The sequence below is a fragment of the Eriocheir sinensis genome, chromosome 40, assembly GCF_024679095.1.
Source record: "Eriocheir sinensis breed Jianghai 21 chromosome 40, ASM2467909v1, whole genome shotgun sequence".
Taxonomy (NCBI): Eukaryota; Metazoa; Arthropoda; class Malacostraca; order Decapoda; family Varunidae; genus Eriocheir; species Eriocheir sinensis.
The window spans coordinates 7,492,520-7,509,953 of NC_066548.1; the positions used below are offsets into that span (position 1 = coordinate 7,492,520).

A 17,434-nucleotide genomic window follows, 5' to 3' on the forward strand; every position below is an offset into this window, starting at 1 on the left:
CACACACACTTATAGCACACACCTGCACCTGTATATAGACTCCTTGTGTGTGTGTGTGTGTGTGTGTGCGTGTGTGTGTGTGACCATTTCCGGAGGACGAGCGGGCGAATTACTGGTTACTGAGGAGGAGGAGGAGGAGGAGGAGGAGGAGGAGGAAGTTAAGTGGCGGAGGAGGAAGAGGAGAAAGGAAGGGAGGGAAAAAAGTGACTGAGTGGGGGAAGAAAAGGAAGGAAGGAAATGGAGGAGAAGGAAGCAAGGAGGAGTAGAGTTGGAGAAGGAAGAGGAGGAGGAAGTTGAATGGTGGAGAAAGTGGAAGAGACGGAGAAAGGAAGAAAAAAAAAATGGGAGGGGGAAGAAAAGAAGGAAGGAAGTGTGGGGAGGAGAAGAAGGAAGGAAGTGTGGGGAGGAGTAGAAGGAAGGATCACAGACAGTAGGAGAGGAAGCAGAGGAGGAAGAGGATGTGGAGAAGGAGAAAGGAAGGAGAAAAAAAATGAGGGGAAGAAAAGAAGATACAGTGGGAGGGGTAGGAAGGGGGAAGAAAAAATTGAGTCGGAGTCGGAAGGGAAGAAGTCGGAGGAAAAAGAAGAAGAAGAAGAAGAAGAAGAGAAAGAGGAGGAGGAGGAAGAACGAATGAAAAAAGACGAGAGAAGAAGAGAATAAATAGCGGCAGTTTGCGGCAGAGGAAGAGAAGAAGCAGAAGAAGAGGAGGAGGAGGAAGAAGAAGAAGAAGAAGAAGAGGAGGAGGAGGAAGAACGAAAGAAAGAAGACAAGGGAAAAGGAGAACAAATAGCGGCAGTTTGCGGTAGAGGAAGAGAAGAAGCAGAAGAAGAGGAGGAGGAAGAAGAAGAGGAAGAGAAGAAGAGGAAGAGGAGGAGGAGGAGGAGGAGGAGGAAGAACGAATGAAAAAAGACGAGGGAAGAAGAGAATAAATAGCGGCAGTTTGCGGTAGAGGAAGAGAAGAAGCAGAAGAAGAGGAGGAGGAGGAGGAGGAAGAAGAAGAGGAAGAGAAGAAGAAGAGGAGGAGGAGGAGGAGGAGGAAGAACGAAAGAAAGAAGGCGAGGGAAGAGGAGGATAAATAGCGGCAGTTTGCGGTCTTAACAAGGAGGCAACGCGTCGAGTGAACAAGACAAACAGCTGGCGGGGGGTGGGGGTGGGTGGGGGGTGGGGGGGGGCAACCTACCTCCCGTGCACCGCCCTTATTACACCTGCCATGGCAATTATGACCTTTATTATCATTGTTATTATTAGTATCTTTTTTTACTTTTCTTTTCTTCTTTCCTTCATTCTCTCTCTCTCTCTCCCTTTCCCCTTTCTTTCTCTCTTTTTCTGATTTTCCTTTTTTTCCTTTCTTCTTTCCTTATTACTCGTATTACCATCTTTTTCCCTTTTCTTTTCTTCTTTCCTTTATTCTTTCTCTCTCCCTTTCCCCTTTCTCTCTTTTTCTGATTTTCCTTTTTTTTCCTTTCTTCTTTCCTTCTTCCTCTCAATTTTTCTTTCCTTTTTCTCTCTTTCTCTGTTATCATTACCATTATTGTTTTCATTATTATTTGTGACCATATTTTAAGCATTTTGTTACGACTGTTGCTCCCACATGACCTAACCCACAAACACATGACCTAACCCCAAATATACATGATCTAACCCCAAATATACACGATCTAACCCCAAATATACATGACCTAACCCCAAATATACATGACCTAACCCCAAATATACATGACCTAACCCCAAATATACACGATCTAACCCCAAATATACACGATCTAACCCCAAATATACACGATCTAACCCCAAATATACACGATCTAACCCCAAATATACATGATCTAACCCCAAATATACATGACCTAACCCACAAACACACGATCTAACCCCAAATATACACGATCTAACCCCAAATATACACGATCTAACCCCAAATATACACGATCTAACCCCAAATATACACGATCTAACCCCAAATATACATGATCTAACCCCAAATATACACGATCTAACCCCAAATATACACGATCTAACCCCAAATATACATGATCTAACCCCAAATATACACGATCTAACCCCAAATATACACGATCTAACCCCAAATATACACGATCTAACCCCAAATATACACGATCTAACCCCAAATATACATGATCTAACCCCAAATATACACGATCTAACCCCAAATATACACGATCTAACCCCAAATATACACGATCTAACCCCAAATATACACGATCTAACCCCAAATATACATGATCTAACCCCAAATATACACGATCTAACCCCAAATATACACGATCTAACCCCAAATATACACGATCTAACCCCAAATATACACGATCTAACCCCAAATATACACGATCTAACCCCAAATATACACGATCTAACCCCAAATATACACGACCTAACCCCAAATATACATGATCTAACCCCAAATATACACGATCTAACCCCAAATATACACGATCTAACCCCAAATATACATGATCTAACCCCAAATATACACGATCTAACCCCAAATATACACGATCTAACCCCAAATATACATGACCTAACCCACAAACACACGATCTAACCCCAAATATACACGATCTAACCCCAAATATACACGATCTAACCCCAAATATACATGACCTAACCCACAAACACACGATCTAACCCCAAATATACACGATCTAACCCCAAATATACACGATCTAACCCCAAATATACATGATCTAACCCCAAATATACACGATCTAACCCCAAATATACATGACCTAACCCCAAATATACATGATCTAACCCCAAATATACATGACCTAACCCCAAATATACATGATCTAACCCCAAATATACATGACCTAACCCCAAATATACATGATCTAACCCCAAATATACATGACCTAACCCCAAATATACATGATCTAACCCCAAATATACACGATCTAACCCCAAATATACATGATCTAACCCCAAATATACATGACCTAACCCCAAATATACATGACCTAACCCCAAATATACATGATCTAACCCCAAATATACATGATCTAACCCCAAATATACATGATCTAACCCCAAATATACATGACCTAACCCCAAATATACATGACCTAACCCCAAATATACATGACCTAACCCCAAATATACATGATCTAACCCCAAATATACATGACCTAACCCCAAATATACATGACCTAACCCCAAATATACATGATCTAACCCCAAATATACATGACCTAACCCCAAATATACATGATCTAACCCCAAATATACATGACCTAACCCCAAATATACATGATCTAACCCCAAATATACATGACCTAACCCCAAATATACATGACCTAACCCCAAATATACATGATCTAACCCCAAATATACATGACCTAACCCCAAATATACACGATCTAACCCCAAATATACATGATCTAACCCCAAATATACATAATCTAACCCCACATACACAAGATCTAACCCCCTCTGTCCCCGCAGCGTGAGTGTATCAGCGTGCACATCGGACAGGCGGGAGTGCAGATGGGCAACGCGTGCTGGGAGCTGTACTGCCTCGAACATGGTATCCAGCCCGACGGCCAGATGCCCTCAGATAAGACCATCGGGGGCGGCGACGACTCCTTCAACACCTTCTTCAGCGAGACCTCCTCCGGCAAGCACGTACCCAGGGCCGTGTTCGTGGACCTGGAGCCGTCCGTGGTGGGTGAGTATGCGTGGGTCTGTTCCTGATCATGACTACCTGCTGCTTCTTCCGGTTCTTTGTGCAAGTTCTCCTCCACTGATCAGGACAACTCTCCCCCCGAAATTGACCTCTCTTTCAGCCACCTCTTTTGATTCTTTTTTTTTTTAGGAGCAGCGAGTAGCGGGCTTTTTTTTATATTATTGTTTCCTTTTTTTGTGCCCTTGAGCTGTCTCCTGTGTTGTATAAAAAAAAAAAAAAAAAAAATCCTCTTCCCTCCCTTCGGCCAGCCCGTATCTCATATGGGTGTATATTCTCGTTTCTTTGTGCTCGTTCTCCTCCAGTTCCTCTTTCTTCCCTCCCATCGGCCAGCTCGTATCTCGTATGGGTGTAGCTGGTTCTCGTTTCTTTCTGCTCGTTCTCCTCCACTTCCTCTCTTCCCTTCAGCCATCCAGTAGCTCGTATGGGTGTAGGTAGATAAGCTCCCCTTCTGTCTTTCGTCTTTCTAGCTTTTCTTGGGGGCATATGGACCCTAAAATTCACCCTAAAAGTTACCCGAAGTTACCTTGATCATGCGTAAAGAAGTGAAGTGATTTCGTGGGCAATGTATCACCTGACTTTCTCTCCTCAAAATGATAATATAAACAAAAATAATAATGACATTAGCTCTTGCTGTTCGTCCTACTTTGCATAATCGTAAGTCCTCCTCCATGTCCACCTTCCAGCTCCTCCCTCCTCACACAGTTCGTTTGGGTGTAATCTAAGTCTCGTTTTGTGTCTTGTCGTTCTCTCTTGCTCCCTCTCTCTCAGGAGTATATGTATATTTAATGTATACCAGTTCCTTTCATTTATTTGTATTCGTTCTACAAGTCTCTCGCTTCGAATTTACCCAACAGTTATTAAGGGTATTGCTATGTCCCCTTCTGTCTCTAATCTCTCTCTCGCTTTCTCTCTTTCTTTCAGGAGCATAATGTAATGGACACTTGCTTGCTTCCATCTCTTCCTATACCTTCTACAAGTCCTCTGTCCCTTCGAATTTACCCAACAGCTCTTATGGGTATTGCTATGTCCCCTTCTGTCTCTAATCTCTCTCTCGCGTTCTCTCTTTCTTTCAGGAGTATAAGGTAATGGACACTTGCTTGCTTCCATCTCTTCCTATACCTTCTACAAGTCCTCTGTCCCTTCGAAGCTATCCCACACCTCTCATGGGTATCGTAAAGCCTCCCTCTCGTCCTCTATCTGATGGACACTTGCTGCTTCAGACTCTTTGTATTCATTCTCTACATCCTCTCTCTCCCTCTCCAAAGATATCCCACAGCTCTTATGGGGGTGTACATTAGAGAAACTGCTTTAATCACTTCGTTTATCGCCCGTCTCACTTTCTCTCTCTCATCTTAGGACTCACAGATTGATAGACTACCTTCGGGTCCTACCAGTAAACCCTTCACGACCGCTTCTGAGAGTTAAGCCGTGTAGGGTGACGTTACATGCAGTAGCGAGCGAGATTTTCCATGAAGCCCCGCGCGTGTAAGCCCCGGCGTCTGTTGCTGATAAGGAACGGTGGTTCATTGGGCTCTCTCTCTCTCTCTCTCTCTCTCTCTCCACTCTCTCTCTCTCCTCTCTCTCTCTCTCTCTCTCTCTCTCTCTCTCTCTCTCTCTCTCTCTCTCTCTCTCTCTCTCTCTCTCTCTCTCTCTCTCTCTCTCTCTCTCTCTCTCTCTCTCTCTCTCTCTCTCTCTCTCTCTCTCTCTCTCTCTCTCTCTCTCTCTCTCTCTCTCTCTCTCTCTCTCTCTCTCTCTCTCTCTCTCTCTCTCTCTCTCTCTCTCTCTCTCTCTCTCTCTCTCTCTCTCTCTCTCATCATTGCCTTCATTACCTAACATTCTTTCTTCCGCTCTTTCCTTGTCTTAACTCTCTCTCTCTCTCTCTCTCTCTCTCTCTCTCTCTCTCTCTCTCTCTCTCTCTCTCTCTCTCTCTCTCTCTCTCTCTCTCTCTCTCTTTCTCTCTCATCATTGCCTTCATTACCTTAACATTCTTTCTTTCGCTTTATTCCTTGTCTTAACTCTTCTTCCCTCTTTCTTCCACTTCCCATTCTCCTGCCTCACATAATTTCCTCGATGTTTATTTTCCACCTGGTATTTCCTCTCCTCTCCCCTCCTTCGACTTCCCCCAAACCTTCCCTCCTTCTCTTATCTTCCTCTTGCCTCACGCCTCTCTAGTTCTCTTCGTTGGTTCATAACTCTCTCTTCCTCTCCTTCTGTGATTCACGTTTTCCTTTCCTTTCCTTTCTTCCTCCCCCTCGCTCTTTAGTTTATCATCCCTCTCCTTCCTTCTCTCACTCTACCCTCAGTAATTCTCCTTCTTACTCTTCTTCTCCTTCCCCTAACTTATATAACCTCTCTCACTCTTCCCTGCCCAGTGCTTTCCTTTCCTTCTATTAATTTTGCACTTTATACGCTTCTTCAGTTCCACCATTCTCAGATATTTCTCCCTCTTAGACTTGGTCTGATGGCCGCTTAAACAAAAACAATTCACCGGATGTGACATGGCCAACCCTTCCCACCAAGGACATACACCTCTGAATCAGGTAACAGACAGAGCAAAAAATGGTAATGTGTTCACTGGAAGTCTACGGACATAAATAACCCGACATCAAGACCACAAAGGGTTACGCTGGAAAACGTCGCAAATAGCAAAGCAAAACAAAAATAAAATATATAAATAAAACATGCTGAAGCGAGCTGAACGATTCCAAGAATGTTACAGCAACTATTTATAAAACAATCGCACCAAAATAAAAAAACGAGTAAATACTAAAAAAGAATCTTATGAATGATGTATAAAAGGTTAAAACCGCAAGATTTTAACAAACGAAATGAGAAGGCAAGGGGTGTGTTGTCCACGCCTGTACAGTTTCAAAATAAACGTAATTACTACGCACGACGTAACCTGGGCTAAACAAACAGGAGTGACACAGGTAACTGGAGACAAGGTGTTCTGCACTGTAAAAACTCGAACTGGAAGGAAAGGCAAAGAACCAAAAATCTTGTATGGTTCTAGCAAAGGCCTGTATTGCGTACACTATATCATATTTAATTGCGATCTCTACAGGAGAATATGGCGCCACTATAAACACTCGCCTGCGCCATGACGGGCTGGGCCGACCATCAGGATCCACCGGGAAGAAGCCTACCGGCGCAATACGCCACGACGTAAAAAAAAAAAAAAAAAAAAAAAAAAAAAAAAAAAAAAAGGGAATAAAAGAAAGCACGAAACCTACTCACGTACGCATTCACGTCATAAAGTATAAAGTCCTTTGACCGCCTCCCAATCACGCATGAGTGGACAACACAAAAAACAACATAATCTTTTTTTCCTTTCTTCCTCCTTCTCCAAGAATATCTATATTTATTGTAAAGGAAGTACAGCATTCGTTTCGTAATCTTTTTTTCCTTTCTTCTTCCTTCTCCAAGAACATCTATATTTATTGTAAAGGAAGTACAGCATTCGTTTCATAACCTTTTTTTCCTTTCTTCTTCCTTCTCCAAGAACATCTATATCCATTGTAAAGGAAGTACAGCATTCGTTTCATAATCTTTTTTTCCTTTCTTCCTCCTTCTCCAAGAACATCTATATCCATTGTAAAGCATAACCTTTTTTCCTTTTTCCTCCTTCTCCAAGAACATCTATATCCATTGTAAAAAAGTACAACATTCGTTTCATAATCTTTGAACATCTATATCCATTGTCGTTTCATAATCTCTTTTTCCTTTCTTATTCCTTCTCCAAGAACATATATATCCATTGTAAAGGAAGTACAGCATTCGTTTCATAATCTTTTTTTCCTTTCTTCCTCCTTCTCCAAGAACATCTATATTTATTGTAAAGGAAGTACAGCATTCGTTTTCTTTTTATATTTATGTCTTCACTTTTTCTTTATTACTCCCATTATTCCCTCCCTCCCTGCCCCCACCCTGCCTAACCCCTCCCCCCTTCCCCCAGACGAGGTGAGGACGGGCACCTACCGGCAGCTGTTCCACCCCGAGCAGCTCATCACGGGCAAGGAGGACGCCGCCAACAACTACGCGCGGGGCCACTACACCATCGGCAAGGAGATTGTGGACCTGGTGCTCGACCGCCTCAGGAAGATTGCCGACATGTGCACTGGCCTTCAGGTACACACACACACACACACACACACACGCACACAGTTTTTTTTTTCTTCCAATATTTATTTTCCTTTCTTTCACTTTTCCTTTGTTTCTTTGTCTGTCTGCTTCATTTTTCGTTCTTTCTTTATCTTTTTCTTTCTTTATTTCCTCATTTTTGTCATTCTTCGAGCTCCTTTTTTCTTTCCTCTCTTTCCTTCTTTCCTTATTCTCTTACTTTCTTTCTTTTTCCTTCTGTCCTTCCTTCCTTACGTTTTCTTTCTTTTTTTCAATCCTTCCTTTCTTTATCTATCTATCTATCTATCTATCTATCTATCTATACAAAGTCACACCTAAACTTAACCTGTGACAACTATATATGACAATGGAACGCCTGATTTAAAACTTGGTTAATAAAAATATATGTCAAAACTCATTCATACGTCTTCCTCACAGCAAGGCTCATCCATGCTTAGGACTCTGGAGACAGCTTGAGGTTTTACAGTCACGTAGTCCTTTCTGGATGACTAACTAAGCGTATTAACTTCCATTCAGGCCTCAAGTAATCCTAAGCTTCCATTCATCTCCAAGGCTTCCTCATATTAGGGAGGGATATTTAGTTCTTTCTAGATGTCTATATAGAACACTGACTTCCATTTTGGTGTTAAGTAATCCTAAGCTTCCATTCGTCTCCAGGGCTTCCTCATATTAGGGAGGGATATTTAGTTCTTTCTAGATGACTATATAAGAACATTGACTTCTATCCACGTGGCAATGTTTACTAAGCTTCCTCCCGTCCGCAGGGCTTCCTCATCTTCCACTCCTTCGGCGGCGGCACCGGGTCGGGCTTCACCTCCCTGCTGATGGAGCGCCTCTCGGTGGACTACGGCAAGAAGAGCAAACTCGAGTTCTCCGTCTACCCGGCGCCGCAGGTAAGAGAGGGAGGGGAGGGGAGGGGAGGGAAGGGGATGGGATGGGATGGGATGGGAGGGGAGGGGAGAGGAGAGGAGGGGAGAGGAGAGGATGGGAGTGGAGGGGAGGGGAAGGGAGGGGATGGGATGGGATGGGAGGGAAGGGGAGGGGAGGGGAGTAGAAGGGAGAGGAGGGGAGGAGAGGAGAGGAGAGGAGAGGGGGAGGGGGAGGGGGAGGGGGAGTTGGAAACGTTGGCACGTCTTATCAAACACTGCATGAACGTGCCACTAATTTTGAGTTTTGAAATGAATGAGTCTCTAATGTTCCTTCTCATATCATATATTAAAAAAGTATTACTGTAACCTCCATTCTCATTAAAGGTTCAGTATTTTTTTTCTCGCATTTTTCAATCTTACTGCTCTTCAATAATACTGTGATCATCTTCCTAATTGGGGTCAGTATATTAAAGGGTTTTATTGTAATCTGCCTTCCTTTTATTATTGTTTTTTTTTATTATATTTTATTATTGTAATCTTCCTTCAATAATACTGTGATCATCTTCCTAATTGGGGTCAGTATATTAAAGGAGTTTATTGTAATCTTCCTTGTCGTTTGGGTTCAGTATTGTTTTTTTTCTCTCATGTTTTCAGTCTCTCAAACTCATTCAATCTTCAGTCTCTCAACTTCCAATCTCCTTCTTCCTTCTCATTTGGCTTCAGTATTTTTTTCTATTTTTTCCAATCTTCCAACATTAATTTTTCCATCTCAACTTGTATAAGGTTGGTATTATAAGACACTCGCTCCTCACATCAGCTATTTCTAAAGGTCAAAGAGGGGGTCAGTCGGGTTCCAATGAGTGTTTCTTCAGGTTCACGGCACAGAAGAAGACTCACACTACCACCAGGGTCATAAAACTACTCCTGGAAATGCCCACAACTCCTACGAAAGCCTTGTCAAATATGTGTACGACCCTTAAGGGCCATATTTTTAAACATTTCTGCGCCCAAGAACACGTAATTTACTAGGCTTTCGTGTGAGTTTAGGGCATTTCCAGGGGTGCTTTTATGGCCCTGGTGGTAGTCTGAGCCTTCTTCTGTACCGTGAGCCTAAAAGAACACTCATTAGAACTCGATTAACCCCCTTTTTAGCCTTTGGAAATAGTTGGTGTGAGGGGTGGGAGCATCTGACAATACCAACCTATAATCTCAATCCTTTTTCTCATCGGCTAAGCAAAAGTCATCCTCCTCCTTATCCGGATTTTGTACATGAGACGATATTTTCACCTTCTCCCCTTCGTCAGGTGGTTACGGCCGTCGTGGTGAGGTAATACGACCCTAATCTCAATCCTTTTTCTCATCGGCTAAGCAAAAGTCATCCTCCTCCTTATCCGGAATTTGTACATGAGACGATATTTTCACCTTCTCCCCTTCGTCAGGTGGCTACGGCCGTCGTGGTGAGGTAATACGACCCTAATCTCAATCCTTTTTCTCATCGGCTAAGCAAAAGTCATCATCCTCCATATCCGGAATTTGTACATGAGACGATGTTTTCACCTTCCTCCCTTCGTCAGTTGGCTACGGCCGTCGTGGTGAGGTAATACGACCCTAATCTCAATCCTTTTTCTCATCGGCAAAGCAAAAGTCATCCTCCTCGATATCCGGAATTTGTACATGAGACGATATTTTCACCTTCCTTCGTTCGTCAGGTGGCTACGGCCGTCGTGGTGAGGTAATACGACCCTAATCTCAATCCTTTTTCTCATCGGTTAAGCAAAAGTCATCCTCCTCGATATCCGGAGTTTGTATATAATAAGATATTTTCACCTTCTTCCCTTCGTCAGGTGGCTACGGCCGTCGTGGAGCCCTACAACTCTATCCTCACGACGCACACCACCCTCGAGCACTCCGACTGCGCCTTCATGGTCGACAACGAGGCCATCTACGACATTTGCCGCAGGAACCTGGACATCGAGCGGCCCTCCTACACCAACCTCAACAGGCTCATCGGCCAGATCGTGTCCTCCATCACCGCCTCCCTCAGGTGACTAATATGCATGTGACAGTCTCGTTGGATCTTTTGCAACATTCCTCTTGAGTGTCAGAGAAAAACAAATTGGTGTTGCTTTAGGATGCCACGGGAAGATTTAACTAATGACGGGAGACAACACGCGTCCTCATTATCTGATAGTCTTATTCACCATTTATAAGCTCCATCACTTTTTCCTCATACTCACTCATTTCATTTCTTTCAAGGTTAACAATTATTTTCTTCCTTAAACTATGATGTAGCGCTAGAAGAGAAAAGAAGCTTCCTCAGTATCGAACAGAATCTTCCATGCCATTTATAAACCCCGTCATTCTTTCCTCATACTCGCTCATTACATTTCTTTCAAGGTTAACAATTATTTTCTTCCTTAAACTATGATGTAGCGCTAGAAGAGAAAAGAAGCTTCCTCAGTATCGAACAGAATCTTCCATGCCATTTATAAACCCCGTCATTCTTTCCTCATACTCGCTCATTACATTTCTTTCAAGGTTAACAATTATTTTCTTCCTTAAACTATGATGTAGCGCTAGAAGAGGAAATAAGCATCCTCAGTATCGAACAGAATCTTCTATGCCATTTATAAACCCCGTCATTCTTTCCTCATACTCGCTCATTACATTTCTTTCAAGGTTAACAATTATTTTCTTCCTTAAACTATGATGTAGCGCTAGAAGAGGAAAGAAGCATCCTCAGTATCGAACAGAATCTTCCATGCCATTTATAAACTCCATCATTCTTTCCTCATACTAACCCATTACTTTTTTTCAACTTTTACTTACAATTTCCTTACTTAACCCACGATGGGATATGGACTTATTACCGGGTGCCAGACAACAGATCTTTCACTACAAGGTTTGCGGTGTGTGTGTGTGTGTGTGTGTGTGTGTGTGTGTGTGTGTGTGTGTGTGTGTGAGGGGGGGGGGGGGTTCTGTTACGCGGCATTGCAACTTTTCTATTTCGATCCTAAAACTTTCGCTGTTAGGATTAAACGATGCTCAAGATTTATGGCCTCACCTCTAATGACGTCTTCGTGTCGCTGTAAGGAAACTTCACCTCGACATCACCGTCACTGAAAATAAAGAAAAATGTTAAATAATTACTTGTAAAGTCATAAGAGGATATTCATAACAGCGTTCACTGCATGCTTCCCCTAATCTGGGAATCTGAAAAAACAGTTTCTTGAAATAACTGAGACTAATTAAGTTAGTGAGGATTGGCTGTGATTTCGGGCCAGAAAAAGACAACTTGTTTTCGATAATATGCGTGTATGAAAAGCTGTAAGCAACGCTTTTTAATAAAATGAATTTGCCATTGAAAGGCGAACAGTATTCTCAGGAACAATCAGGCATTTAATTGTTTCATTTTCTGAAAACTTGACTAACGTACGCAGTCAGTGTAATCACGATGTCAAAAGGCAGATGAAAACAACGGAGACAACGAGGAGAGTTAGGTGAAAGGGAGAGTCGATGTAACAACAGCAATGGAGATCTCGACGGCTGGAAGAGACGAGGATGAAAACAAATCTCAAAACTATAACACTGTTAGGCAAAGTGGATGCGTATTGTCGGAACAACGGCAGTGTTCGTCCTGGGGCTGGGAAGGCAGGGATGAGATAGAACAGATGTAATGGATGAATAGAAAAGCCATCACATCATACACAATCACTGAACACGAAGAACCAAGGTTGACGAACATAATCCCAAGTAAAAGATTCAAAGTAACCTGAGAGTATGGCAGAAAATTTGGAGGCATTGGCAAAACACGTTTCCTTATAAAAAAAAGCAAGGAAAGTGTTTCATACAGTGACGAAAGGAAGTACGTCAGCAACGCGACCAGATTATATCCCGCCTTGGCGATGACGTCAGTGGCCTACATAGTCTGATGCTTTCCGAATATCTACAAAGGCGAGAGCAAGTGACGTTTCGCGTTTTCCAGGTGGCTGTGAATGAAGTCTAGGAAGCTGACGAAACAATTAGTGGTGGAGGACTTCGTGTTAGCAAATTGTTGTGTATATGGAGCACTAATGTCAGAGAAAGCCCAGTCAAAGATAAAGGAGGAGGAGGAGGAAGAGGAAGTGGAGGAGGAAGTGGAGGAGGAAGAGGAAGTGGAGGAGGGAGAGGAGGAGAAGGAATAAGAACAAGAAAACGGAAATGGTCGTATCAAAAAAGAGTTCGTCGCCCAAACACACATATTAAACAAGGCTTTCGTAGAGGTTGTGGGCATATCCAGGGGTAGTTTAATGACCCTGGTGGTAGACTGACCCTTCTCCTGTACCATAAACCTAAAAAAAAAAAAATCATAGAAACCTGCCTTATCTTTTTTTTAGCCTTTGGAAATGGTTGATGTGAGAGCCGATAGCGTCTAACAGTACCGACGAAAGTCCTAACACACGAGGCTGGGGGTGGGCGTGATGGAGACCGACCTCCGATCATCAATTACGGGACTGTGGATTGGTCGCTAACCGCCAGATTGTCTTACTCAGCTTCTTATATTTACCGACTTCCGACCCTAAAACTGTCTCGTGGACCCCAATAAGGAGATTCACTTATAATCATCGTTAAAATAGTTAATTCCTGATGTTTCTTGGCATTAGTTAGGCGTCAGAAACCGGTAAATACTATGCTCTGGGTACGATAATCTGGCAACGGTGATTGGTCGTTTCAGGGTTGGGGTGACGTACGTAATTTTCCAGTTGTTGGGGCGTGTGTTGTGTTGTCATAGTGAAGTATTGATGATGGAGGTGGGAGGAGTGATAGGTTCAGGAACGATGTGCGTGTGCGTGTGCGTGTGTGAGTGTGCGAGAGAGAGAGACAACCAGCACCAGGCAAGGACAGGTGAGGGCTCAAGAATAAAGACGATGTACCTGTCGAAGTCCAAAAGTTAAGGGGGACATGCAAACACACGAAGGACGTAGATCACCTTGCAACACTGACGAATAAACACTGATTGAACTTGCCTGCGAGGAAGAAAATGGGAAGAAGAAAGGATTATGATTGCATTTGCCTGCGAGGAAGAGAATGGGAAGAAGAAAGGATTATGATTGCATTTGCCTGCGAGGAAGAGAATGGGAAGAAGAAAGGATTATGATTGCATTTGCCTACGAGGAAGAAAATGGGAAGAAGAAAGGATTATGATTGCATTTGCCTACGAGGAAGAAAATGGGAAGAAGAAAGGATTATGATTGCATTTGCCTGCGAGGAAGAAAATGGGAAGAAGAAAGGATTATGATTGCATTTGCCTGCGAGGAAGAAAATGGGAAGAAGAAAGGATTATGATTGCATTTGCCTACGAGGAAGAAAATGGGAAGAAGAAAGGATTATGATTGCATTTGCCTGCGAGGAAGAAAATGCGAGTTTTTTTCGTGTTCTCCACCTAAGTAATACAATTTCAAATACTAAATGACCAAATTAGACTGAGCAGAGCCGCAGAACATGTAGAATAGGCAAAAAAATAACATATTTGCAGGAATTCAAGGGCAAGAGTATGGGTCCCAATGATGTATGGCTGGATTTAGACTATTTCACTAACTTATTATCTTCCATAGACTCTGCAGTGTCGCAAAATATGTAGAACAGGTAAAAGGAATTCTGATATTTTGATGTTTGCAGGAATTCTGATACTTTGATTTTTTGCAGGAATTCAAGTACCAGAAGTATGGGTCCTAATGAAGCATGGCAGGATTAAGACTATTTTACAAGCTTCTTTTTTTTCCGTAGACTCTGCAGTGTCGCAAAATATGTAGAACAGGTAAAAGGAATTCTGATATTTTGATGTTTGCAGGAATTCAAGTACCAGAAGTATGGATCCTAATGAAGCATGGCAGGATTTAGAATATTTTACTAACTTATTTTTTTACGTAATCTCAGTAGTGACGCAGAATATGTAGAACAGACAAAAGGAATAATGATGTTTGCTTTGCAGGAATTCAAGGACCAGGCGTATTGGTCCTAAAGATATATGGTCGGATTTAGACTATTTTACTTTTTTTTTCGTAGACTCAATAGTGACGCAGAGTACGTAGAATAGACAAAAGGGATAATGATGTTTGCTTTGCAGGAATTCAAGGACCAGAAGTATGGGTCGTAAAAATGTATGGTTGGATTCAGACTGTATTTCACTAACATATCCTCTTCCGTAGGTTTGATGGTGCCCTGAACGTTGATCTGACGGAGTTCCAGACTAACTTGGTGCCCTACCCTCGCATCCACTTCCCACTGGTGACCTACGCGCCCGTCATCTCCGCCGAGAAGGCCTACCACGAGCAGCTCTCCGTGTCTGAAATCACCAACGCCTGTTTCGAGCCTGCCAACCAGGTGAGAAAAAGATACAGGTCTGAGATACAACCACAACACTGCCCGTTACATAAGTCCTTCTATTTGCTTAAGCAGGAGCAGCGATTAGCGTATTTTGTTTGTGTTTAGTTTGTTTATTGTCCTTGATCTGTTTCCTTGACAATAAAAACTCTTCTAATAATGATTCAAGGCTAAATACCCGAAAGTCTAGGGAGGGATTTGCGTTCTAGGTGATGTGGTTCGCTGAGTTGGATATTCTTTTCTCATACTGACTTAATAGATTTTTTTCAAGGTTTACATTTATTTTCTTCCTTAAACTATGATGCAGCGCTAGTAGAGGAAAGAAGCATCCTCAGTATCGAACAGAATCTTCTATAGCCAATTATAAACCCCATCATTCTTTCCTCATACTAACCCATTACTTTTTTCAACTTTTACTTACAATTGTTGGTGTTAATTTGTCGTGTGTCGCGGCAGATGGTGAAGTGTGACCCCCGCCACGGCAAGTACATGGCCTGCTGCCTGCTGTACCGCGGCGACGTGGTGCCCAAAGACGTGAACGCCGCCATCGCCACCATCAAGACCAAGCGGACCATCCAGTTCGTGGATTGGTGCCCCACAGGCTTCAAGGTAACCGGCCTGATTCCCGCCTCGTTACTCCAAACATTTGAGTTCAAAATCGATCATGGGTTTCACAATAGAATTTAAGAACATTTCCTTTCTTTGGCCATCATTGCTCCATATTGGCATGTCCATTTGTATCTAACTTTCTTTAATTTGTTATTGCTGAAATTGTATGGTGTTGAAAATGAGGTTTCCATTTCAAGGCATAACATAGGAAGGGCAACAACTTGGGTCACAACATACAATTAATAAGCCCTCAGGATTGATCTGCTGTTTGAACTAGACAACAGTAAGTTCAAAGGATTATACAACAATGTATAACGTGTATACAACGCCTCTGAGTGATAAGCCTCCGTGCCCCGTCCTTCATCACGCCTCTCCCAACAGGTTGGCATCAACTACCAGCCGCCGACCATCGTGCCCGGCGGCGATCTGGCCAAGGTGTCCCGCGCCGTGTGCATGCTGTCCAACACCACCGCCATCGCCGAGGCCTGGGCACGCCTCGACCACAAGTTCGACCTGATGTACGCCAAGCGGGCCTTCGTGCACTGGTGAGTGGCGCGGCTCGCTGTCAAGTGTTAGACGGGTCAGACGTTGGACTTACAAACACCGTCTCGATATTTACACCACTGAGTGTCAGGAATCGAACCAAGGCCTTCAAACTAGAGCTCAGGGCAGCAAGCCAACTTAGCCACTTTCGGGATTTTTCCCTGCGTTATTTACAAGTCAGTTCTTCCTTGATTCCACTTTGACGCTTTTCCACTTGTGCAGGTACGTTGGCGAGGGTATGGAGGAAGGCGAGTTCTCCGAGGCCAGGGAGGACTTGGCCGCTCTGGAGAAGGACTACGAGGAGGTGGGCGTGGACTCTGCCGAGGCTGACGGCGAGATCGAGGGTGACGAGTACTAAGTCCTCGTCGGCCAAGGCAGCTACCCATCAGGCCTCGCTGGGGAGTGCCCGGCTCTGATCTACTGCACTAAAACTTGTTACTTACGGGGTTAAGGAACACTACAACACTTACTCTAGCCACCCTAACCACCTTGTTACTTTGCTTGGAGTAACATAGTAATACTTTGGACACTTTATCATCTACGGTATTATCAGTATTAGATGGACTGTTTGCAAGTAAGAGTAGACGGCTGAGCGGCTGCCATGGCTGGGGCTGAGTGGCTCTTGGTCATGGCCGCAGCCTGCTCGTTATCGTTTTAAGACTTTTCTCCTGTTAATGTTTTAATTACCAGATGAGAAATGCAGAAACTTTCCTTTTGTTCACTATAAGTAGCTCGAGGCCTTGCTCATCCCTCGGGCAGGCCAAGGGCGACCCCTATGCATGTTGCGGTGCTGGTGGAGCTCAACGTTTTGTACGCTTGGTGGAATAAAACACGGAGTCACAACCTTTCTGTGTGTTAGTCACCCGCGGAGGCTGTGGCGGCGAGGGACATTAGGCCGGTGTGGTGAGACGCTTCCTCCCCTCGCACCAACCATTTCCAAAGGCCAAAAATATCAGTCGGATTCTAATGAGTGTATTCTTCGGTTCACGGTGCAGAAGGGTCAACCTACCACCAGGGTCAAAACTACACAAGCCTGAAATGACCCAAACTCTTACGAAAGCCTTGTTAATTACGTGAGTTTTGGTGCCAAAATGTTTAATTAAGAACATGCCCCATTAATCACAGCATATTGTATTTTAATTATTAACAGCAAACATGGCGCCAGTATCATGATAAATAGACAAGCAACAGACCAAAGTGTTAATGT

General features: G+C 43.3%; 1 protein-coding gene across 1 annotated transcript in view; it reads left to right on the forward strand.

Moving 5' to 3' along the window:
* LOC127009302 (tubulin alpha-1 chain-like) overlaps nucleotides 1-17,071 on the forward strand; it is a 34,608-nt gene extending 17,537 nt beyond the window's left edge. The window contains exons 2-9 of the mRNA XM_050882255.1: nucleotides 3,463-3,685; nucleotides 7,659-7,831; nucleotides 8,608-8,736; nucleotides 10,557-10,756; nucleotides 14,901-15,075; nucleotides 15,532-15,684; nucleotides 16,066-16,229; nucleotides 16,450-17,071. Coding sequence (XP_050738212.1) covers nucleotides 3,463-3,685; nucleotides 7,659-7,831; nucleotides 8,608-8,736; nucleotides 10,557-10,756; nucleotides 14,901-15,075; nucleotides 15,532-15,684; nucleotides 16,066-16,229; nucleotides 16,450-16,585 — 1,353 coding nt within the window. The 3' untranslated portion in view covers nucleotides 16,586-17,071. The remainder of the gene's footprint in view (nucleotides 1-3,462; nucleotides 3,686-7,658; nucleotides 7,832-8,607; nucleotides 8,737-10,556; nucleotides 10,757-14,900; nucleotides 15,076-15,531; nucleotides 15,685-16,065; nucleotides 16,230-16,449) is intronic.
* The last annotated feature ends 363 nt before the right edge of the window (nucleotides 17,072-17,434 follow it).